The following is a 24,254-nucleotide window of genomic DNA, read 5'->3' as shown; positions in this document are numbered from 1 at the left end:
CAGTTTTGCAGTATCAACAGGGAAAAAAAAAAAAAAAAAAGCACGGAAAATTCCTCACCTCAAGCATGTTCTCCTAAAACAGTAGCTTGTACCAGAGAAATCTCCAGCTCTCTCCAGCTACTTTTTCCTGATTACCTTGCTCCTTCTAGCTCTTGGATTTATCATTCTCAAACGTAGAGTCCGACATGATAACCATGCGAATCAAGTCAGTATAGCATCATATAGAATGACCTAGTTATAGAAGAGCTTGCTTATTAACTTCATGTGGGATGTGAGGAGGTTTGGATTGATTAATTAGGGGAAAACATGAAGTGAGGAAGCAGACATGGTAGTTTGCCAGAAATGCTTTATGGTATTAGCTGAAGAATTAAGAATTCCCCCATTTTCTCTGCTTTCCTTTGGAAAGTTCTTGAACCCTCTCCAGAGAAAAATTTACTGGATTTCCACTGCTCCTTCTATTACTGCTCTGTAAGCCAAGAACTAGCACTAGCACGTGAGAATCTGGGTGGGAACAAGTAGCTGAGAATCAGCAGGCTTTGGGTTGCTTCTGCAGAGAGTGAATTTAGCCTGTTAGTTGTGAGATCTTGTACTCAGAATTAAGTTTTCCCTGAAAACACCTGATTTTTCTATTCTATGAAATTGCGAGTCCTAGGAGCCTAATTTTCATAGCTATGTAAGATAGCACAAATTCTTGTGATGTTAACCAAGCATTAGGAGCTCCCCTGCAGCTGAGGAACATCCTGCAGCAACCCCCTAATTGTGGAGCTGAACTCTGCCCTTGTGTTGGGTCTTCTGAAATTTGTACCTATTGTTTGAGCAAATGGGTTCTGCTGGACTTGCCCTGCTAAGTAGCTGTTAATGCAAGGGTGTTTTGTTTCTTGTTATCTACAGTTTGGTTAAAGTAACAGCTGGCAATTCTGTTGCTTTCAAGTGTTTGGTTTGATTTTTTGACCGTGCATTTCTAACAATGGAAGTGGATCTAGTAAGTTTGGTGGTTTACCTAGCCTCAGGGGCTGAAGAGTGATATTACTGTCAAGGTTCACCATCCTGTCACAACAGTGCCGACAAATGAGGAGGCCTGATAATTAAAATCAAAGTTGTAAAATGAATTTGAACGTTCTAATTAAGTTTACACAAAATTATCACTCTCATGTGGCTGTGGTATGTTAGAAATGGCACCAGGAACTCTGAGCTAGATTTAACTTACTTTTGAACTGTGTTATAATTGGATAATGTCTTGCATAAAAATTAATGTCAAGACATAAATTTTGATAAATTTTTCTAGGTTTCTTTCATACTTAGGGAATACAAGTAACTTGAACCAAACTTAATTGCTCTCTTTTTCTTCCCTTACAATTGCTGTTTATTCCATCATACAGTTTGTTGCAGAAAGATGTACTGGAAATGACTGCACGAGGCTTTTTATTCATGATACTGATTTTCCAGATTTGCTGACTGCAGAAGGTAAGTTACTGCTCTGGGCAGTGCCAGATCTAAGCTGGGAACAGAGTTGACTGAAGTGGAAGAAATGCATCCACCTTTTCCCCTCCAAAACCAACTTTTCTCTCATTTTTCTCAGACTGAGGTGTGGGTGACACTCTGCTAATGGTGGCACTGCCATGCTATGAGCACGATGGGCAAGAAATCTCCATTGAATCTTAACTAACTCTGCTCCCTGTTGTGTGGTTTAAAGAAGAAATAACGCTGGCTCAGTTTATCGAGGCCCGTGATTCGAGATCTGCCCTGACACAGCGCTTCCTGGGTCCGCGACACCCGCTCTTCGGGGTGATGCTTTTGTGCAGAAACGGGGCTGTCGGGAGCAGCTTCCCCCTTTGAACCACGCGTTTCCAGGCAGGCGAGTTCCAGTCCCGGGAAGCTCTGTGTTTAGCGTCATTTTGGCCTCTACCTTACGAACAGCACAAGGTGGGCACGACTGCCTGGCACCCACTTGCGCTCGCTTGGGGCTCCCCCTCCGTGCCGGAAGGTGGAAGCCGTCCTCTGTATCCTCATCTCCCTTCGCTCCCGACCCGCCCGGCGGGGCCCGCAGCGCCACTTGCGACCGAGGGGCGGTGAGCACGGCCCCGGCGTCCCCCTCCTCCCGGGGGCGGGTCGCGCTGACGCGGCAGCGCCGCTGTTCTCCGCCGGCGGAGTCGCACAATTATGAGAAAGAGGCGCCGGGCCGAGGCTACCGCCAGCGCTGAGTCCCGGTGCGGAGTCGAGCGAGCGCCGTCCTCCTTGTCCCGCTCTTCCCGTCGCCCCCGGAGCGTTGTCCTCGCCCGGCTTCTCACCCAGCCCTCAGCTGCTGCCGAGCTCAGCCCCGATAGATGGAGACAGGCCCCGCCACCGCCGACGCCGAACCACGAGCAGGAGCTACCCGGCGCGAGGAGAACCAGAGTCGGCGCCGAGACCCAGTCCGGCCCTGAGGAGAATGGTGAGTGCGGCGGGGGCTGGGGGAAAGGGACGGGTCGGGCTGAGGGGCGCTGCATCAGACCTGCCCCAGCCGGCTGCGCTGGGTCCCGGCCGTCGCAGATGCCCTCATCCGCCGCGGCCTTTCTCATGCCTTGGTGCGGTGGCTGTTCCCCTGCCCGCCCCGGGTGTGAGAAGGAGGGACCCCGCGGCGCTGTCACCGCCGGGCCGGAAGAAGTGGCGCGGGCTCGGGCGCCTCGGGCCCGTCCTCTCGCGGCGTCTGGCGTCGTTCCCTCAGTGCCCGCCCGAGGCCCGCGACCCCCAGGTCCCGGCCGGCCCTGTGCCGCGGAGCTCCCGGACGGGTGACCCCTCCGCCAGCCGGCGTGTCTGGAGCCGCCTGCGTGGTGTCCTCGGGGCCGGCCGGCACCTCCCGGCTGCCCCGCAGCCGTCCGCTCCTCGAGGCAGCGCTGTTGGAGCTGATCCTGCGCGATGGGGGCGACCGCCTCGAGTCGTGCCCTCTGTTGAGTACTGTTGTGGCCCCCCTTCGGGGCTTTATCTGCTACCGGCGTCCGTACGGTGAACCATGTGGTTCTCGGGGGATGCAGCTGTTCTGATCTTCTACCTGTTTCACCTTCACGATTTCTGCACCTTGTCATAGACAAGGGAGTGTGTGAGCTTCTGCAAAGAAAGCAGTTTTAATTCCAGGTCTTCCTTCTTTTGGCTGCTAATCAGTTCTTTATCCTTAGAAGTGTCTTCCTTAGTTGATATTTACAGAATTTAAAGTGAGCCATCACATCAAGTGCTTTCAGATAATTTTCAAAAATCTAAGTGGACTGTACATCTGCATTGCTACAGCCTGCTTGAACTTCTAGTCAGATGCTTTATTTTGTTTTAAAGGTGCTTTATTTCACAGTATGTTGTTCACAGCCACAGGAGTTCCTACCCATGAGCCTTCTGTTTCTGACAGTATCTGGGAGCTGTGTAGAAATGTGGTCTGTCTTTTTCTAGAATTTGCCAATCCAACACTCTTCTAGGAAGAAGCTGAAAGTGCAACCTTTGGTTTGACTTGAAAGAACATTTAGCATCTCCTACATGTGTGGTGCTTGCTCTTATCACCTGAAATGTTGGGGCTTTTTTGGCTTTTTTTGGGGTTTTCTTAAGTTTTGTGAGAGTTTTGTTTGTTACTTTAGCGCTGGTGTTGGTGCTGACAGTGTAGAAACCTACAGATTTCTTTTACCCATTATAGATTTGTAAGCTGATCATGGCTCAGCAGTTTTTCTGGCAATGTAACAGTTTGCAATGTTTTATACTTACTATGTCTGTATCAACTATTTTGAAGCTACCCTTTAACAGGTGCTTCCCCTGAGTTGAATATAGGACACTTGCAAGTTCATTTTGCTAGGAATTTGCCTGCTGCTCCATGGCTATTTAGCAGTTTTGAAGAATTGCTGGACAGTGTCCAACATTAAATCAGGAATTATTCTAAAGAGATGTTCAGTGTGGCAATTCCGGGAGCTCAGCCTTTTTTTTTTTTTTTAATGTGTCTGTGTGGGTGAGATAAGTGTCTGCTAGATCATCCTTCATACCTTCTGGTATGAGGCCATTCTTGACTTTGCTATTTAAAGTGGGGGTAAAAAAGCCCTTTGTGCATGTGGAACTGTTTAGGCTGGTTATGGACTGTTTGTACCTTAGTTTCCTGATGTTTTACTTTGATTTTATTTAACTTTTTTTTTTTTTCTTGCTTGAGCTCAGGAGCAGAAGGGTAATTTTTAAATGTCATACAAAGGCACCTTGAAACATCACCTTGCATTTAACAGTTATCTCGCTTATATTTAAAGCTGCTCTATCTGATCATCTACTTCCCTGTGTGGAATATCTTGGAGAGTGGTACTCTTTTGTGTTCTAAAGTTTCATTTCTTCTATTGTCCCTCAGGGCTCAGCCTCGCTAATCTTGCTGCCTTACCTTTTTGTCTTGTCACATCAGCCCTGCTTGTTCTGCTTTGCTGGTGATAGGCTACAGCATCCAAACTCCTCCTCTCTTTCTCTCCTAGTTATCTTTGCCTCTTGCTGTGCTTCCCTTTCCAGGAAGCTTTGCACCAACACCCAAACTTCTCCTGCTTCTCTTTCATGTCCCTTCATGAAGTGCATTTCTATTAACTGTTCACTCCTTGTGGACAGTCATGACAGATAAGTGTTTTCTAAACAAACCAATATTGTTTTGAACTTAAATAATTGATGCTGACACAGTGGGGTTTGGCCATATTGCTTTGTCGATTTTACACTGGTGCTGCTGCAAAATAAATCTCTTAAGAGGACTTGACCAAAAGTGTGTGAAGGGAGGTGGTTTTATAGTCTACAGTTTGTGTGCTTGACAGGATTTTGTAAATCAAGTTTAATTTTCTTTCTCAGAAAGGGTCTGATTTGCCTAACCAGGAGTTTAATACAAAGATGCACACGCAGTGACACTTTTACTGAGCTTGGATGCTCTCAGCGTGTTGTCTGAAAGAAATCACATTCAAAGTTTCAGTCTTTAAAGACTTGAGGCTGGATTTTGAAATCATGGCTTATGTTTTCACAAGCCACAACTTCAAAATTGTCTTGAAGAATCAAGGCAATGAAATGATACTTCTCATGCCGAGATGCTTAACCTGAAAAATGTATCTTTTTTTTTTTAATTTTTATTTACACTTACTTATTTTGGAATCCCTGATTTCCTTTAACTGTGCTTACTTTGGCTGCAGTATGTGTGTGTCATGTTAATTTGTTGAAACAAGTAATATAATTTTTTCTTTTTTTTTGTCCCACTTTTTAAAAGGCAAACTGACAGGAAAATCAATGTGTGTGTTTTTCCAGAATTGAAGTTTTGTCTTTGAGGTCACATTTCTTGTTTCTAATGTGAACAGTTTTGTCTTGGTGCATTTTAGCTTCACTGGCTTTTCAGCAGGTAAACTAATGAATAATCTCACCCGCTGTGTGTATCTGGATAAGATACTTATTAAAAACAGTGTTACTTCTTACCTCTGATACTGACAAGCAGTATTGGGCTCTCAAAAGTGAGTGTATATGCTTTGTTATTTCCACAAGAAATAATCCTTGATACTGACCTGACCTATGGTAAAACTTTGTTTTCTTCATGTTCCCTGGCCTGAAGCCTTTCTTCTCTATTGTATTCTCTGGAAAGTTGTTATTGTCCATTATTTGATTCAGTCCCATCTGTTTTGCTCACATAACGAGAATGTACACATTATGGTGTTACGTTTGTATATTGTGATACAATTTATACTGAAAATTATCTACCTAATCCTTGTTTTTTGTTATTTTTATTACTTTAAGCCTAGCTTCCTTTTACTTGAATTGTAGATGGTTTTGTATTTCAAGTAATAGAGAAGTTAATCTAACAAAAGAACAGAAAATGTAAACCCCCAAAACCTTTTTCTTGGCAAGCTTTTCTTCCTGACCTGGCTCAGCACAGGATTAGCTGGGCATCGGTGCTGCTGCACAAGAGAGGAGGTAGGATATGCAGGAGACTTTTTCATAGCAGCCAGTCATTAATGGCACGCTGAACCATTGCATCTGGCTGGATGAGACCACAGACCCAAGCAGAAGTGTTCCAGAGACCATTCTCTATCACACCTGCTGTGCTGACAGAGGGAATGCTTTTATTTTGAGGAGTGGCGAGTTTTTTTCAGCCTTCTTTACACCTATATTTTGCCTAGCATGTAAAGTGGATAGGAGCTGTTTTAAACCAAGGCTGTCAGCCACTTTCTATAATCACCAGGTTTGCGGGAACCACTGTACAGCTCAAGTTTGTTTTTCTACCCAGCACTATAATTCTTGCAGGGAAGCGGGGACAGCACAGGTTGTCTAGTTGCTGTTAGGCAAGCAGAGGAAATTTGTTACCCTTCTGTTTTTAATAAGAAGGAAAGGCCAGTGAACTTCTGATGGGATAATAAAATACAAAAAAAAAACCATGAGAGAAACTGGGGTGAATAACATTATTATACTTAACTATATTTTTTTATTTTTTTTCTTCCTGAGTACTAGGCGCAAAGTGTTCTAAAGCTATGGGAAATACAGGAAGAAAAATAAGCGTGTTGCTGATTGCGGTGCTGATAGTTCTGAAAACCTGCTGCCTTATGAAAGGACTTGAATATTTGTGGAAACATGGAATATGTTTTGACAACATATGGTGTGAGGATGTTGCAGGAATAGTCTGTAAGATAAATGTAGTGGTTGATTGCCAAGGAGAGTTTGAAGTATGGTAACAAACTGCCAGCACATTAGAGCAGATTGAATTTGGTTTATAAGTTAGACATTTTTTCCCCTTAAGTAAAGCAAAATTAAGATGTTGCTGAGGTTTTAGGCTTGGACTAAACTTTATTTTGGCAAAGTCTGGGTTTTTTTGTTTCACTTGGTTTTGGTTTGTTTTTTAATATTAAATATTGTATCAAAGTTACCTATTATTTAATACTTATGTTATTAAGAGCAATATAGTTTTTTCCTAAAGATTCTTAAAAACTCAGTCTGACTCAAGCTGTTTCACACTTTTTCTACTGTCAGATTTCCTGAACTGTTTAAATTCTGTGTGTATGGGAAGTGAGCATTTGCTGAGTTACTGTATCCCAAAGCACCTTCATTTCATTTGATTTCAGCTGAAGGAGAGTGGCATGTAATGTGTGTACTGGCATATCTGTTGATTTTCTACCGCTGCAAAATTGGAATTTTACAGGCTAGTTGAGTTCTGAAGTTGGGACTCTGGTGTGTGTAGTTTGACAACTAATGTTTTTAGAAGATCATCCAACTTCAGAAACAGCTATTGTAAACACCCTGTGAAGCCTTATTGCTGCTCATCTTCAACCTGTCCGTGGAGATCACCAGTTTACATTGAGATACAGTCCAACTTGAAGTGCTTGTTTTGTTTAAATGTCTGTCATGTAGTTTGCAAAGTTGGCAGTTGCCTAATACACAGTTTCTGAGTGTAGGTAGATGTGTGCATACAGATTGTCTACATCTGATAATTATGCACATGTGAATCTTATCAATGTCTAGACTTACGGCCAGTAAGTGTAACAGCAACAATTTGGAAAGGCACTTTCTGAGTTAGAGAGCTTTGGAGCTATATCAAGGTTTGTGGCAGGCTGGTCAGGCTTTTTGCTTCCTAGTCATGGATACCGAAGCCTGGTGTGGATGCCTCCCAGTGCTAGTGGATTCTGCAATTGTTTACTACTAATCAAATGAGATTAAAAAAAACCCAAACTGCAGGCTCTGAGAATTGGCATATTTCTATTAAGCACTGGTTTGCTAATTTTAATTTGTTTTTAATTTTCACTTTTTGGTTTTATTTTTCACTGACAACCTTTTAGGCAATTACTGTGGTAAATTTTGCTGTTGGACACTAATGCATTACTGCTTGAGAATATTTTCTCAGTTACAGCTCTAAATTCAATTAATCAGGTGTTCAGTCTTTCACCATAATATAACTGTAATCTTCAAAGCCTGGGAAAGTGTCTGCTAACTCTCAGTCAGTTCTAACACAATGGTTATTGCTACTGAATACCAGCCTTTGTTCCGTGCATTCTTCCCACTTAGCTCTACCCAAAGAGGTACTTGTTTTCTTATCTACTTGATTCTTGTCACCTTTGCTAAGAGGTGAACAGAAAATGTTTTCACTTTGTAGTCCCCCTGCTTGTGCTGATGGAATTTTGCAAGGTGTCCCTGGCTGATGATTCTTACCCTAATATCTGTGAAAGTTTTTCTCCTCCCGATACTGCAAAGTGATAATCAGTTTTTGTGAAATGTGGACTTGACAAACCTGTCTTCTAAAATGGAAATTTTAAATTTAATAAATAAATTTACATTTATGCCTTCTGTAAATTAATTTCTAGTTGCTATATTGAGAATATTCTATTTCACAAGCACCTATTGCTTAAAAATTTATAGACTTTGAGCACTTCTAGAACTAGTATTACTTAGCAGTCTGGGTCCTCCCACTTGTCCTGGTTTCAGCTGGGATAGAGTTAATTGCTTCCTTAATTGCCAGTGTCATTCCAGGGACTGACCTGCCTGAAGTGCTTGAGGTATGATTGTGTGTGTTGCAGGGTCATAATCTAAGATACGGGTCAGGGTTGATGTTCCAAGCCCATAATATCTTTATTAGGTGCTCCCGTGTCTGCCAAAACTCCTCCTAAAGGTGTAGCTGTAATCCAGTCTGAACTCTGCTAAGCCCTGGCTGTCACTCTTCCACCCGTCTTTGTGCCTCTGGGCTCAGTCACTGTTTGGGGCTAAAGATTGAACAAACATGTAATTGCCTCTTTTTTTTCCTTCCCCTTTTTCCTTTTTTGAAGATTAATTATTTTGTTGGTCATTTCCCTGAATCTGCTCTCCATGTGACTCTAAATACTGGTGCTGGTATGACATAGGGTGGTATCATGTGCAGAAGCTTAGGAAACTGGGATTGTGGTACCTCAAATTTGACATGACCTGTGAAGCTAGTTTAGAAGCTTGCTCTGAGTTGTGCTTGAGAGTTGACTTGTGGCATTATATTAGTAGTGTTTGGTTACTCTGTTTATCTCCCACTCTATATGAGTGTTTTCTAAGTCTTAGAGCCTTCTGTGCAGGTGTGGATAGAGCTGAGCCATCACGCACTGGGTTCTGTAGCCTCTTCGAAGTATAAACCAAATTGCATTGCAAAACTTGTCTAATTGTATTGCAGACAGGTAATAGCTATGCTTGAATACTTTTGTAACTAAATTCTTGTTTACACAGGATGTTTTTCTTGACCTTCTTTTCCGAATGTGTGCTACGACATGTAAGATAGCTTTTTTTACCACTCTGTGCTGTATTCTGTCTTTGTGAACTGAACTGCATCAAGATGAGTTTGACTCCCCCCATCAAGTTATTGCTGTTGCCACATGATCCACTGCTGGTAACTTGCCTTGCATAACAAAATGGCACTAGTTATGGGGTTTTTTTCCTTCATGTTCTTAACATGCTGCTTATTTGATTTTTAGTGCTATTCCCTTTCCTGTTTATCAAGAAGGTGAACCTGTTCCTTTGTGACAGGAGAGAGCAAAGCCATACTCTAATAATGTACCTTACAGAACTCAGCACAGCAGCCATGTGGCCAGGTTCAAAGACGGTCACGCTGATGTACAACATGGTTAAAATTGCATATCTATTGGCTTTGTGTAGTAGACTTAATGCTATGTAATAGTTTGTGGGTACAGCATGTCTGCAAAGGCTCATATCCCTTTCAGAGCCTGTCCCCGTGGCTGCTGCGGTCATGCAAGTATTTAGTCAGGCATAACTTCAGTCACCTGAATAGGTTAAATTGTGCATGTGCTTAAGTGACACATGATTGGAGCCTGAAAATACCAGTTGAGTAATTACAGAACTGTTAATCGACTTTCTCTTCAATTACAAAAAAAAAAAATCAGTGTATCTACAAGAGTAGGTGCAGTTAATAATGTTTTAAATATCCAAGTCTGACCAGTTTCTCCTGTGTTCCTTGGCTGCAGTATAGTCAAAGCTATGGTTTGCAGAATTTTGTTAAACAGCAAGTTTAATATGACTTCAACTGAAGGCATTAGAAAAGTGCATGTCTGAGGGTGATCCTCTAGCCAAAGCCTTTGGGAGTGATCTTGAAGGAATTCCCACTGATGGTAGCGATCTCACACCAAGGAAAGAGTAATGAATCACTGATACCATAGCTGACAAATACCCTGGAGAACCTTTTACGAACTTAGCATTGCATGGTGTTGCAATGCCTCTGAATGCAGAACTGGTTGAAAGAGGTTCACTCAGCCTGATTTCACAAGCTGTAGTTTACTGAGTCCTTAGTGGTGCTGCTCAAAATGTTCATGAGTTATGCTGCTGACTGCCCTGCGAGCACTTACCTTGGCCCGTGTGAGGGACGCTAAGCAAAGACCTGGAGGTTGGGATGGACATTAACCTCTCAAACTGGCATTAACTGGCTTTGCAGCCAGAGGCATTGAAAAGCAAAAATATCCCCTTAACTAATCTTTGTCCTTTTAAATTGTGCCAAGTTAGAAATGCTCTTGATGAGGATTTATGCCTTTGCCTCATTAAGCAATTGGTCTGTCTTATTATTGGGTTTCTTTTACATAAGTCTCACATAGAAAAATCCTCTAAGTTTTCAGCTGTTGGAAAAAATCCCCAGTTTGTATGCATGCAGTTTTCTGTGTAAACCCTACCTCTGTACTGTCGAAATCAGGTTCTTGTCACTGTTAAATTATCTGTAATTGTTTCAAATGCATTAGTGAAACAATGTGGTCTTACGTTGTTTATGTAGGGAAAAAGGGCAGGAAGCACTCATCATCCTTGTCCTGGTTTGGGCTGCCAGCTAGTGTTACAGGTGAACATTCTGCAGTGGTGAAGGTTGCTAACAAACGTGTCGTTGTTTGAATGCATCATCTGCTTGTACTTGGTGTTTGTAGCCCACCAGAGAAATACTTCTTACTAGTATAATCATAGTACTATGTTGGACAATATGATACAGTAAGTTCCGGGCTGTGTTTTCTACCTGATGTAGAAAATGTGCAAGACTGAAGCTTTTCTGTGTCCAGAAAAATCCTGATTACAAGTTGTTGAAAAATGTTTTCTGCTCACTTGCATGTAGATGATGTGCAGAATACAGCTAGACTTTGCAGAGACAAGATTATTTGCAAAAGCTAATTAGGCAGTGAGTCCCTAGGCTTGCTCAGTGGAGACTGAAGGGTATTCAGAGCAGCTCTTCTCTTTCCTCTGCAGAGAGAATGTAGAAAAATTAGCACTGCTAAAATGAGATTAGTCTTTTGATTATCCTCTTGGGTGTCATTGCTAGGTGTTTCAGGGGTTTTCTGAGGAATGTAAAGGCCTTGCAAGTAGAACAAAAAAAGTCTTTTGTAATTAATTTATTAGGAGTTAGTTGGGGTTTAATTACACCGTGAATGAGGAAAAAACATCTTCAGTGCCAGATGAGAATGGATGCTATTCTCAAACTCTGGGTATCTGCCCACCTAACATGTGACCTTAGGCAACATGTTCTTGCTTCATTGGCAGCTCTCCAAGAAATAAAGAAATACCATCTTAGCATCCTTTCCTTCCTGAGCATCAGGATACAGGTGCTTAAAAAGAATGCTTTTTTGTGCGACAGATTTTCATCCAGTTTTCCTGGATGCCTGGAGTAAGTGTGCTTTGGGGGATCATTTTGATGTACCTTGACAGTGTGCTTAGATCAGCTCAGCTGCTTTGCTAACCCAGTATCTTAACAGCTACCAAAGGGGATGTCCTACTTCCCTTGTTCCCACCCTGATCATGGCCACGTGGTCCTTCCCTCTGCCCAGCCTGCATCTGAATTGATTCATTCTGACATCAAAGCTACCTGCTTTTTTTTTTTTTTCCCTGGAAATAATGTGCTGGTTTAGGGAGCTCAGTCAACGCCCTAAAGGGCAGGTGCACAACTGATAGTGGAAGGAAATAGCAGGAGAATGGGTGCAAGGGCATAGTGGCAACTTGCTCAGTTTGTCTTCTCTGCCTCCACTCTCACTGTAAAATCTGAAGAATTGTGTCTGTTAAAGCAAATAATTTCCCCCATGTATTTTGGTTTTGCTTTTGCCAGGACTTCCACCTCTGTACTGTTGTCTTTAATTTGTCTAAAATGGTAGCCTGTCTTCACTTCTTTGCCCCAGTAGGCCAGAGAGGAGGCCAGGGTCTAAGTCCAGCACAGCTTAGGCAGGCCTTTGTGCCATGTACCTCTTGGCATTGGTCAATTTTACTGGAAGTGAATATGCTAGAGGAAATGATAATAAACAGAAAACGTTTACAAAGTGTTGTGATCTCTCCATGTTATTTCAATCAAAGCAACTAATTGTTGCTTCTCCTGTCCCACAACAACAACAAAAAAAGGTTATTTTATCTCTGTGTTTTTTTAGAAACAATTTCTGAGTTATTTTAAAGCTAGTGGTGTTTAACATGGATGAGTTGCAGGTAGTTCAGTTATGTGGGTAACCTGAAATTCTACATCAACATTTGGTAAAAGGGCTGAAAAACTGTAACTGATCTGCACTTTTTTAATGCTTCAAATGTAAAAAAAATAAAATTAAAAATAATTTTTGATTGTTACTTTTCTCTTGAGTTGATCTTCCTTTTACCATATATATATGTATATATATATATATTTTCCTGCTAAAGCAAAGAGGGAGGTTTTTAGTTGGTACTGTCCAACTTGATGTATTGGAGTATTTCACGTCCACATGAGTGTTTGGTAAGAGTTTTTTACTTTTGATTTGAGATCCAAATACTCAGCCTGGTGACTCAAGCTTGCTGAAGTGACCCTGTAAGACTACCATAAGAGAAACCAAAAGGCATTCTTCTATTTCCCTCTGCATTAGAGCAAGCCAGACCTTGATTTAAACCAGTAGTTAGGACAGTTACTTTAGGACATCTGTGCTTATGTCTTGATTAGCAATGCCATATGCAGGTGAAGGATGGGTATGATAGGAGGCTTTGTAGTGCTTTTGGTAAATGATGTAGTAAGATGGTACATTTTAGCAGCCTGAATATTGGCTGTGAGATAAAATGGATGACTTCAAGCTGTCTCCCAGTACACTGCATTGTGTAGGGTTTACGGCTCTGGCTGTAATATTTAAAAGAAGCATGCATGAAGAGGGATGCAGGAGTGTAGCTGAGACTTCCAAAACTTGCTAATAATAAAATGGTTGAATGCTAATGGGAAAATCAGTGTGAAAAAATATTTCAGTAGTTGGTATGAGGTTGCGACAGAGACCTCAATTTTTACCTGAGACTAGCCTGAGGAGATATCAGTAAAATAAAACAGCTCAAACAGTTGTTTATTTTCCTCAAAAACAGAGGGTGGAAATTTTTAAGTGCCTAATTAAGCATTATATATTATTTCAGGCAGTAATTAGCTTATTTCACATGTGCCTAAATAAGCCCAGTTAAGTTTCTTCTTTGCACTTTTCTAGAGTAAACAGAAACTACTTAAATAGTTCTAGCAAGGAACTGTATCTCCTGATAAGAGTTTAGGTACATGTATGTCTTCAGAATGCTGTCAGGCTACTTATGCGTCTAGGTGAGGGCTGTAGTCAGTGTGCAGCCTAGCCAGCTCTGTTAGGAGAGCTAGTTCTCTGTCATGACAGGCAATAGAAGTGTAACTGTATCCAGTACATCTTTGTTAGTGAGCTGAATTTAAAAATGCTTAAGTCTTTGTAATTCTGCAGTAGGAAATATTGCTATAGCAGAATTCTTGGTAGCAACAGAAAAATTGTTATAGCAAATTCTTGGTTTGGTTTGTTTTTTTCCCAGCTCATCCTACTTTCTTCATACTGTTCTTATTTCCAAAGAACTCTAGTCACTGAGTTGACCAAAATGTTCGCTTCCCCACTGCAGCTAGCAAATACTGGTACATTGGTGTGCATATGTGTACAGGCAGGAAGAACAGAGAGAATAGGAGTTCAGAGAATGTACCCCATCACATCCTCTGATCCCCTTACCCAAGGAAGTGAGGGCAATTCAGGCACTGTATGACTAATTTCTGTCTCCCTCAGACTTCAGGTCCAATGCTGATATTTTAATGCTAGATTGGAACCAACCTAATATTAATTTTCTGCTCTGAGATGACTTGCTTGATGTACAGAATAATTGGGTTTTTTGATAATCACTGTTAAAGTGCACAGAGTGCCAGATCTCTTTCAGGTGGTTCTTTGATTGTGTGTTTCCTAATGTTAGCAGTTTTGCCTGTAAAAATTAATTGGGTTTCCCTGATACTGTATCTGAAGGTGTTATATGAAATTTCATCAACCTTAGCAGTGATCTGGTGCTGTCACCTATTTCACATGCCTACTACTATGTTATCTTGCTCTACTTTCACCCATGCTATTCAGAGAAATATAATTGATCTGTAATAATTTAAATATGTGCATAAGGCTTCTGGTTGTGGGTGTGGGTTTTTTTAAGATATTCGGAGGGTTGTCTGAGGCTAGGTATGTCAAGAATCCCTCAGTGATAACAACTTTCCATTGCTGCAATGAGTTAATAATAGCCTGCTTAAGTCAGAAGGCACCAAAATCTTTGCTATGATGATAGAGAAGTACCTTTCTTCGTACAATATTAAAAATAAGTCAGATCTGTAAATGCAACAGGCTTAGAAAGTGGTAGAGCAAGATGAACAACATCTATTCTTCCAACTTGCTCTTGTAGTTCTAATATGCTTCAGCACATCATGCATTAATCAGATGTTCAGGCACTTCATGAACCAGAAAGGGAGGACCTACTTTAAATCTGCAGCTCAAATAAAGCTGAAACATATCCTTTGCACTAGGTGAAGTGAATTTGTAGCCTGTGTGGTGTCTATGAATGTTGGCTGCCAGAGCTGAGCTTTTTTTCATCTGGAATCCAATCAGACTCAAATCAAGGGAAGAATTAATTATTTAGCTTATTGCAGGAGCCCTTTCCTACTTGTTTATTTCCAGAGGTGGCCACCACTAGCTATATTCCCTGTATGATGGGGAGGGGACTGGAATTTGCATCAGAAGACAGCCAACAGATCCAGGGTATATGAATTGTTTTACATAAACAATGTAAATATAATAAACAATGTAAATGAACAATGTAAATGAAAGTGTGCCCCGACCCTTATTCCTTCCAAAAATAAACTCAGACTTACAGGATTGTCTGTTCATACACCCTGTGTGGCACATGCAGGATAAGCCCAGCACTTGCCAGAAATGTGGGCTATGAACTGAGCTAATTTTTTCATGTAGAGTAAATCTGGTGAGCCAGGAAGTGCAGAGGTTTTAGCAGCCATGCAGAGTGTTTCCCATTAGTCCCTGCAGAAAGGACCAGGAAGAATGGCCATCCTTCATACCCACAGAAATTATCTAACCTACTTAAAAAGACTTGGCATCATTTCAGTTGCGTGTTAGTGAGTAGGTATGCTGACTCTACCTTCCTCCTGCTCTTTTTTAAGCTAGTGTGTAGGCTTGCAATCTGCACCAACAGTAAGGTTAGAATGATTGCAGACTGCAGCTAAATCATTGGTGCTGAGGGAGGTGATGAGGATGCAGACTGTACAATCATATCGCTGTAGATAAGGAAGGAAAAGTAGGCTGTGTTTAAAAATGTAGGAGATTTGGGATTGGTTGTGTATGGGTGACTCGACATAGTTAAAAATGGGGTTTGAATGAGGGACCCTGTCACAAAGAAGCAGGCAGTGTATGACTGGTTTGAAAATGCTCCAATATACTTTTGTCATGTGTTTTTTTGGAATCTCTCTTTTGAACAAAGTGGGCATTAGAGTTAAAAATGCGGGTTGAAAAGCTATAGCTGTATTTTCGTTGCAGTTACTCTCACATGCTCTCTATCCTTTTTCTTTCATCCAGGATTATAAGGGGTAAAGAATTTTTTATCTCCTTTGGAAACTCAGTGGTTTGTTGCTTCTAGATTGTAGCTTTGGTTTATGTTTTGAAATACTTGAATGCTTCGAAGTGTGAATGGTCTGGGAGCTCACAGAAAATCATTTATAGAGTCCTTAGAAAGGCTAGAATTTTTTTTTAGCTTGGTATTACATTTGTCAAGAGGATTGCATATATAAACTATTTTGAAATCAATTTACTTCAGTTTGCACAGTGAAATGGATTTACCTTTTGCCGTTTTCTTTTTCCTACCAAAATTCCAAATTCTGTTGATGAAAATTGGTAAATAAAAATTAAAATAGATATTTTACTCCCCTCCCCCTTCCTTTCCTGAAGCCGTGTTCAGCAGCAGCGTGCCATCTGCTGTGTGCTCTTACAGAGTCTCTGGTTTTGGCAAGTTTATTTAATTACTGTATCTGTTACAATTGGACATTTAAAGGTGTTTGTTACCTCAGCTGAGAGAGCGCCATTTTGGAATGACACCAGTGTGTGTGGGTCTTCGGAAATCAACTGATGCTTTATTCCATTGTGACTTGAGATATCTTGACCTGTAGGATCAGTTGTGAGATATTTTCTAGGTATATTTTGTTTTGTTTTTTTTAAGGCTTGCATGGATGGTTATGCATTTAAAGACTGAATTTAAAATTAAATTTAAACTTAAAGCTTTCTGAAAAGGAAGAGTAATTTTATGACTAGTTTAGCTGCAGAACAGCATGCACCTTCACATGGGTGTTAAACCAGCAATTTTTAAACATATATTTAAAAATATGCTGGATCTGTTCTGAATTCCCCACTGAAAAAGCTGCATTGCAGTTAGAAGATAACTTGCCCAATAATGTGGGTAAAGTGGACTGAGTTTGAATGTAAGAAAAATGTCCAAACAATATTAGATTTGTGGGTTTTATTCTGGTGCATCAGGATTAAAAATAATGACTTCACAATGTGAAGTTATATATATGAATTTATGTTTTTCCCAATTAAATGAATTCACATACACAAAATAACCCCCAACCAACTTAATTTTGTACTTCGTGATTTTATGGTGAAAAAATTCTCACAGAAGCAGCCTATTCTCAAAACAGCACACTAAAGTCATTTTAGTCAAGTTTAGGAGAGCTATAAAAATCTCTTTTGACAAATCCCAAGTGCTCTTTGCATCCAGAACTGCACGTGGATGTGGTAAGTTATGTGGTGCCCACTTTACGTCAGAGAAGAACTTGATGAAACAATAGCTACTCTGTTAGAGACCTGGATTGCTGTGAAAACTGTTTGGAGCAAATCTCCTGAACTGTTTAATAAAGAATAGGATTGTTGAAGGTTTGTTTTCAGCACTAAGGGAGCCATTGATACGAAGACTCGTATCTTTGCTCGCTGGCTCCTTTGAGGTCTGATCCTGTGTACATGAGAATAGACAGAAGACTTTTTCTGACTGCTTTTTTTTCCTCCCCTGCTTCCTCTTGAGCAATGTATTTTTCAAGACTGATGCAGTAGTTTCATGAGAGAAGTCTTTCAACCCAGAAAACTAGAGCTGTTCAGTTTCTTTTGAGCTAAGCGAAGCCAGGTGAACCGTTCTGCTCAGAACAGGATCTTCAACATAGCAGAGACATCTTTCATTGCACGATGGATCTGTCTGCCTCAGCCAGTCAGATTCTGTCAGTGCCTCAAGGGGTTTGGGAAGAAGTAAATGAATTAATTTTTTTCTTGTAGATGACGTTGGTAGTTGTTTCCAAATAATAATGAAATAATCCTGATGTGTACAGCAGGTAAAATACCCTTGCAAAAATTTTTCATTTGTAGTGAATTAAACACCAATTGAAGGTGAATGCATAATCCTTTTAATTTAGAGTGACATACTTCACAGGGATACATGGGAGCACTCCGTATAAATATCATTTAGCATTGTGATAAGTTGGACTATTTTGTCTTTCTAGTGTTGCACATTCATACTTTCTGTAGAAGTTACCTTAAAACAAAATGGTAGGATTGACTGGTGTTTGAGTTACTGACTCAAGAACAAATCTTGAAGGCTTTTTGTGTGTTATGTATTCTCTGGACAGACAGCACTGTTATTCTTCAGCAGAGAGCCTGTTAAATATAGTTCATATTACTGGCTGGCTAAATGCTTTGTTTTCTCCTCCCCCCCTTAAAACAAAAAAACCCACCCAAACAACCCCAAACAGTAATTATAGAGGTATGTGATTTTAAATTGCAAGGAAAGCAAGTAAATTAAGTGTCTGGGGTTTGCTGGAACCAAGAGTTTAAAACAAATATTAGCAAATACACGGCATTGAACTGCCTACTCTTTTTTTCCCCCTCCCTCTGCTTATTTACTTTAAGTTAGATGAAGTTCTGATAAATGTTTCCTTGAGGAACTGAGCTGTGCTTTTCTAGCATTTTTAATACAAAATTTTAGTTATTTTCTTTGGGAAATGTAGGCATAACTGTCTACATAATTCACCACCCCATACACAGTGGACTAGTTACTTACCTCATCCTGGAATGTACATTTTCAGTATCATTCAGTTAATTTGTACTAAGAACAAGTCCAGGTACTTTGCCTAGAGCATGGTTCTTAATGCCTTAGTGGTTCAAAGCTTCTGCTGGAAATCTTTGCAGTGAGAACTAACATGTATTTTATTTATGGCACCGCTTCCCACAAGAGGTTTTATGAATCCTAAACTGCTTGATATGTATTCATAGAATCATAGAATAGTTGGGGTTGGAAAGGATCTTTTAAGATCATCAAGTTCCAGCCGCCCTGCTATAGGCAGGGACACCTCTCACTAAACCATGTCACCCAAGGCTCTGTCCAACCTGGCCTTGAACACTGCCAGGGATGGAGCATTCACAACCTCCCTGCGCAGCCCATTCCAGTGCCTCACCACCCTAACAATAAAGAACTACAGTAAAGAATTAACTTAATTTGGTATCACATTGATCAAGGCCTTTGGGCTTTATTTGATTTTATTTGACGCATTGAGTATAAAAGTGGTAACGGTTTGTCTGGAGTTTTTGCCTTTCAGCTCTAGCTGGGGGCGCCCAGTGCTCAGCTGGGGTTAGCTGGCTGAACAGGGATCACAGTTCAGCCCCACAGCATAGCATGTGTTTGGCTAATGGAGCGGGCTTCTTAGATAAAGAGATCCTCTTGTAAATCCTGAAAAGAGTGTGTGCAGTATAGTTACATAAGAAGCCGTAACTTGTCAGTGGACGTTTCCTTGACTAGACAAGCTAGAGGACATTCTTAGTACAGAATGTCTCTTGGAAGTGTTTTGAAATTTATCTTCTTGGCTGTAAGTGACCTAGACATATAGGGCTGCTCTACAGGAGACCTAGCCTGGCTATTCCTGCTGCAGACAGTTTCCACTGTGTCTTCTTGTTTTCAGGCTTGCTGCAACTTTCCATATATTTTCTTTTGCCCTGGAAACTTAAGCTTTCTGGAAAATTGGAGGTGGTGGGGAAAGAATATGGAGTCTATTTTTAAATAAAGGACAAATAAAACTGGAAGATTATTTTCCTCTTGCATGTGTTGAACTGCCATATGGTGTAAGCAAAGGTTTGAAAGATGAAATATGAGATGCTGTAGAAAGTGATATGACTTCTAAATTTGAAACTGAGGTCTATGTAATCAGTAATTGAAATCTCTCCTATCGGCCTTCCACAGAAGTCACAGTTTGGAATATTATTCTTTTTAAATCCAGGTGAATTTCCTGATTCAGCAGGCCAGGTTTATAGAAAAATTGTCAGCAGAACAGCGTGGTTGGTACACGGTGTTGCAGGTTTGAGAGTGATATATTTGGGATGAGTTAAATTTTAGTTTTGTAACAAATATTCTATAACATAATAGCCCTAACAGTATACAGTATCGCAAATGAGTAGAAAGAACAAACTGGGATCCTTTTGTACATGAACAAATTCATGATTGTGAGCTATACACCTTACTTGTGCTTATTGAAGGTCATGCATGTTATTTTGAGATCCTGCCAGTAAGGAAGGCTTCCTTTCTATATAGAAAATAATCCAGACCAAACTTGCTGGAGAAACTGGGAGAATTTCACAATAGTTTGATAAGGCTTTACTATGCCATTGTGCATCAGTTGCTAGAACTTAGGCATCTTATTTTAATATGTTGAATGAGAAGCTCTTTATAAATGCTTTTCGTGTGAGTTGAAGGGGGAAAAGAGGTAGGTGGTTGAGTTTTTGTTCTTATACCTGATTTCATACTGTACTTTGCTTCTTTTCACTTGTAACCTGCTATCTACAAACCCTTAGAGTTATTAGTGTTAAAAGTTTCATTCTATAAGAAGTCTTGCTAAAAATGTCCATCATGATTTTCAGTAAAGGTAACATAAATAATTCCTTGCATCTTGAGCAGGTACACTTAAAAGGCTGTGGGATTATTTTGGCATTTACCTACTTGTAAAGGTCGGAAATGCTGTGGTTGGGCACATTGTCTTGAGTTTCCAGTTCAGCAAATACTTGTGTAAGTTTTGTTTCAAATAGCAATTATAATTATTCCAGCACTCATGAAACTGTTATGAAAGGGCTTATTTATTGGAAATAGTTCAAAGTATTTCCTTTAATCATGATCCCAGGGTGAGTATATGTCTTCCAGCTTTAGTGAATCAGATCTGTGTGCTTTTTGTTTCTTGAAGCTCTTTCAGAAGTACTGAAAGACACACTTTTGTCTGCTCAGGAATCAGTACAACCAGAATGAAGTACCTTGTATAACCCTCTACAGCCTAAAGACTGAGCAACAGCCATGTTGACCTCTTCGGGACTAGGAGTTAGTAGCTACAGTAGCACAGCTTCTATGAAATGAAAAGTTAACGGGGTTTTTTGTATGCAAATAAGATCCTTCCAACACTGACTGCTAAGAGGTCTTAATGTTGTTACCAATGAGTGAGCCAATCTCGTTTAAAAATGCAAATTTATAAATCTATAAAATTGAGCAAGCGATAGCAGATTACGTAATTGTCACCACATTGTAATGTGTGGGGTTTGTTCATCAAGAGGTTTAAAGGGAAATACTGCTTGCTACACTCTAAGTCACACTCTGTAACTGTCACTGTATGGAACCATATTTCAGGGTTTTTTTTGTAATTATTGTACTTTGTGAGTTATAAAGGGGAGGTCAGTTGTATTGTTGCACGGGACTGGGGGGGGAGAGGAAGCCCCGAGCCCGGTGCTGGGGTTGAAGCCAGTGAGATCGAGCTGGTGTTCAGAGCGCACCCCTGCTGGTGGAGGGAAGGGAGTTAGGTAGTATGGTTACATGCACCACATAAGGAATAGAGGTTCCAGTGATGGTGAGGCCGGTGATGGTGAGGCTGGTAATGGTGAGGCCGGTAACAGACACTTCTCGAAACCTCTCGACGATGAGACCCCAGCAACAGAGGGAAGCAATGGAAAAGCGCCACGTTAACATCCGGGCGAAAGGAGGCAGCGGGCTTGGCTGAAGCCTTGAACCGAGAAGGATAAAGGACAGCCCCCCAAAGACCCGGTTTGCACGTGTTGGGTGGAGCGGAGACTCCCCAGCGCACCTAGCGCTGTTTTGAAATGGGATTGGCTCACTCATTGGTAACACCTGTAGGAAAGAGATAGTGAATATAGTTCAGAGTAATATTAATTGCATTAACATTTTTCTTGTAAGTCTTAAGTTATATTTAGCTTGCGAGATTTGAAATGCACAGGAGAGAATCTGAAGAGGTAAAGGTTTATTTTTTCCTTAAGGTGCAAGTTTTAAAACAAATAAAGGAAATGGTTGATACTACCTGTGCTTTTTGCTAAAATCTGACTGTATGTTTTGGGGGGGAAGGATTCATAGTTTCTTACTCCTTCCCCCACCCCTCGTCTTTTTTTCTTGATGAGCAGTGCTACAGAGCTCACTGTTTTGAGAGCTTCTGACTGATATTGCCTGTAACCACCATGTAAGGTACACCTCCTAAAATAAACAAGCAAACCAGATTGCTCCACTTAGCAGAAGTGGCCTGATTATTGGAAGCAGCATTGAAAAGGTGTAGTTGTGTATGCTTCAGAGATGATTAAAAAACTTTAATGAGAGTAGGCAAGTTTTTGAGCACAGTCTGCATATTGATTTTTTTTTTTTTGACCACTGTCTTGATCTCCTATTTGAAGTTAATGTTTAGCTAATAAGGAAGTATTTCTTAAAGGTAATCACTGCAATTAAGTTATTTTCAGTGTTCTCATGTTGTCTTCCTTTTTCTGGTCATCACAGGAACATTATGTAATAATAGTTCTTACTTACAGGGAAGACAATACTGTGTGTCAGTTCTTCCTTTGAGATGTGACCTTTACCTGTTTGTGGGAAATGTTGGAAACATCTCTCACTTACTCTGTTCTCCTCTTGGTTTGCTTTTTTTCTTTTTCTTTTTTTTTTTCTTTTCTCTTTGCCTCAACTGAAAACAAGATTCTAATTTGCAAGTTCTGTATACGATCTCTTGCAATAAAGATTAATCAGTGTGCAGCAGTGCTTCTGGACAGAGTGTAATTTTACCAAACGAAAGGATCCAAGTATGTTTTAATAACATAGAGCTTCCTCCATGTAAATAGTATATCTGTACCCAAGTTTTACTGAAAGCATGTGGCCTAGTGAAGAATAGAGATAAATCTTTGAATGTTTAGAACTGAACATTCTTTAAGATAAAAATTAATCAATTTGGGTTTTTTGTTTTAATTTTCAGATCAAGTTTGGGCTTTTTTGTTGTAATTTTCAGATCTGTTAGTATGAAAAGTGGTTGTGCACATTTTGAGCTAGTGTTGCTTGCCCTTAGCGTTTTCAGCTTTGATCACTGCAAAACAACATTGCATGGAGCAACTGATGCAATTATTTATGGTTTATATACTTCAGATTTAAATATCTAGGATATTATGCCTGTGATAGCTTGCTTCAAGGTGTGATTTTAGCTAGTGGGCTAAAACTTTTAAATATTAAATTACTCTTCTTCATCTTTTTATATTCTGGAGGATCTGCAAAGTTCATATGTAAGTTTAAACTATTGCAGTGTTAAAGTAACGATCTATGCTGGACCTCAGTCTTAGAAAATGAAGTATAAAAATACATACCCAGGTAAACAGTGAGGACACTCAGCTAAGCAGAAAGCAGCTTCCAGAGCTGAGATTTGTGACACAAAAGCTAAGGCTTAGTAGTGTTAAAAAAATACTAGGAGACGAAGAAGTTAAAAATTTGGACTACTGACTACATGTATATTTTTATGTGTAAAATATACATATATAAATGTATACATACGTGTATATCAAGTTTATTTTTATAACACTGCTGATCTTCAAATAAAGTGATGTGATGCTTTATTCTTACCTGAGGACTGCAAGATTAGAGAAGAATTTTGACGACAGCAGAAGAGATCTTCTCTTTCACAAGTCTCTTTAGAGTCACTCACTTCAATCTTCTGCTCCAAAAGAGAAGGGAGAAAAAAAAATCCAAAAAACCCACCAAAAAAAGAAAAGAGGGAATAAATATATAATACCATGTTTGCATTTAACATCCAATATCCTACTTTTCCCTTGCTCAGCCTTCTTTTTGTCTCCTTTGCAATGGTATTCTGTCCTATGTGTAGGGGAAGGAGGTAAGGCAGCAGTGAACAATGGCTTTGTCTACTTATTTCATGTGTTTAAAAATACTAATTTAAATGTAAAATATATGGTGTGAGTGCTCATTCTTTTTTTTATATCTCCTTTTCTCCACTATTCTTCCCTGTGGGTTGTGCACCAACCTTTCTCCTACCCTTTCTCTCTTGGGAAGCACCTGTCCTCGGCAACTTTCTATCCTCTTTGGAATAGACTGGTGGCCATCTTAATGTGAAGACGCAAACTAAAGCAGCAGTTTGTTGATGTCTTGACAGATTCGTAGTCAAAGTTCACTAAAAATATTGGAGGGAGATCATGATGAATAATGTAGGAAACACCTGCTGAGTCTGGGAAAGGTTTTGAAAGAGGGTGGACAGTTAAGGAGCAGTTTTCCAGGGACCTGTATTAAAAGTAGCTGTTATGTTCTTACTTGTAAAAATTTTTCCATATTATCTTAAACTGATTTTGAAATTGCAGTGAGTGAAAACCCATCCATTGTTACCAAATCTTTTGTTAGAGTAGATCTGAAAAAAATTAATTATCTTGATTTCTTCATAGCTTCCACAGACCTCTGTTCAGATGGCTTTTTCCCCCCCTTGTAAAATATAACAGGTATGAAATCTCTCAGACTTTTCTAAAGGTAAAATGTAAAGGTAGAACAGGGTGTGCTGTTAGCAACAAGTAAATCTTCCTGTAACATTAATAAGAATTTAAAGCAATACTGCACAAGGTGCAAATTGGCATACCAAGATTTTTTTTGTAATTTTAATTATTAAAAACCATATCCAAGTTGCTTTACCAATGTATTGCTGA

The 24,254-nt window shown here is 40.2% G+C and overlaps 1 protein-coding gene across 1 annotated transcript in view; it reads left to right on the top strand.

Moving 5' to 3' along the window:
- Positions 1 to 2,181: 2,181 nt before the first annotated feature.
- The window catches only part of TRPM7 (transient receptor potential cation channel subfamily M member 7), a 59,546-nt gene continuing 37,473 nt past the window's right edge, over positions 2,182 to 24,254 (top strand). Inside the window, exon 1 of the mRNA XM_031048706.2 lies at positions 2,182 to 2,431. Within this exon, the coding sequence (XP_030904566.2) occupies positions 2,429 to 2,431 (3 nt within the window). The 5' untranslated portion in view covers positions 2,182 to 2,428. The remainder of the gene's footprint in view (positions 2,432 to 24,254) is intronic.

This window comes from Melopsittacus undulatus, chromosome 9, assembly GCF_012275295.1.
Source record: "Melopsittacus undulatus isolate bMelUnd1 chromosome 9, bMelUnd1.mat.Z, whole genome shotgun sequence".
In the NCBI taxonomy this organism is placed as follows: Eukaryota; Metazoa; Chordata; class Aves; order Psittaciformes; family Psittaculidae; genus Melopsittacus; species Melopsittacus undulatus.
The sequence above is the reverse complement of the archived record's forward strand: the minus strand, read 5'-3'. Positions and strand labels throughout refer to the sequence as shown.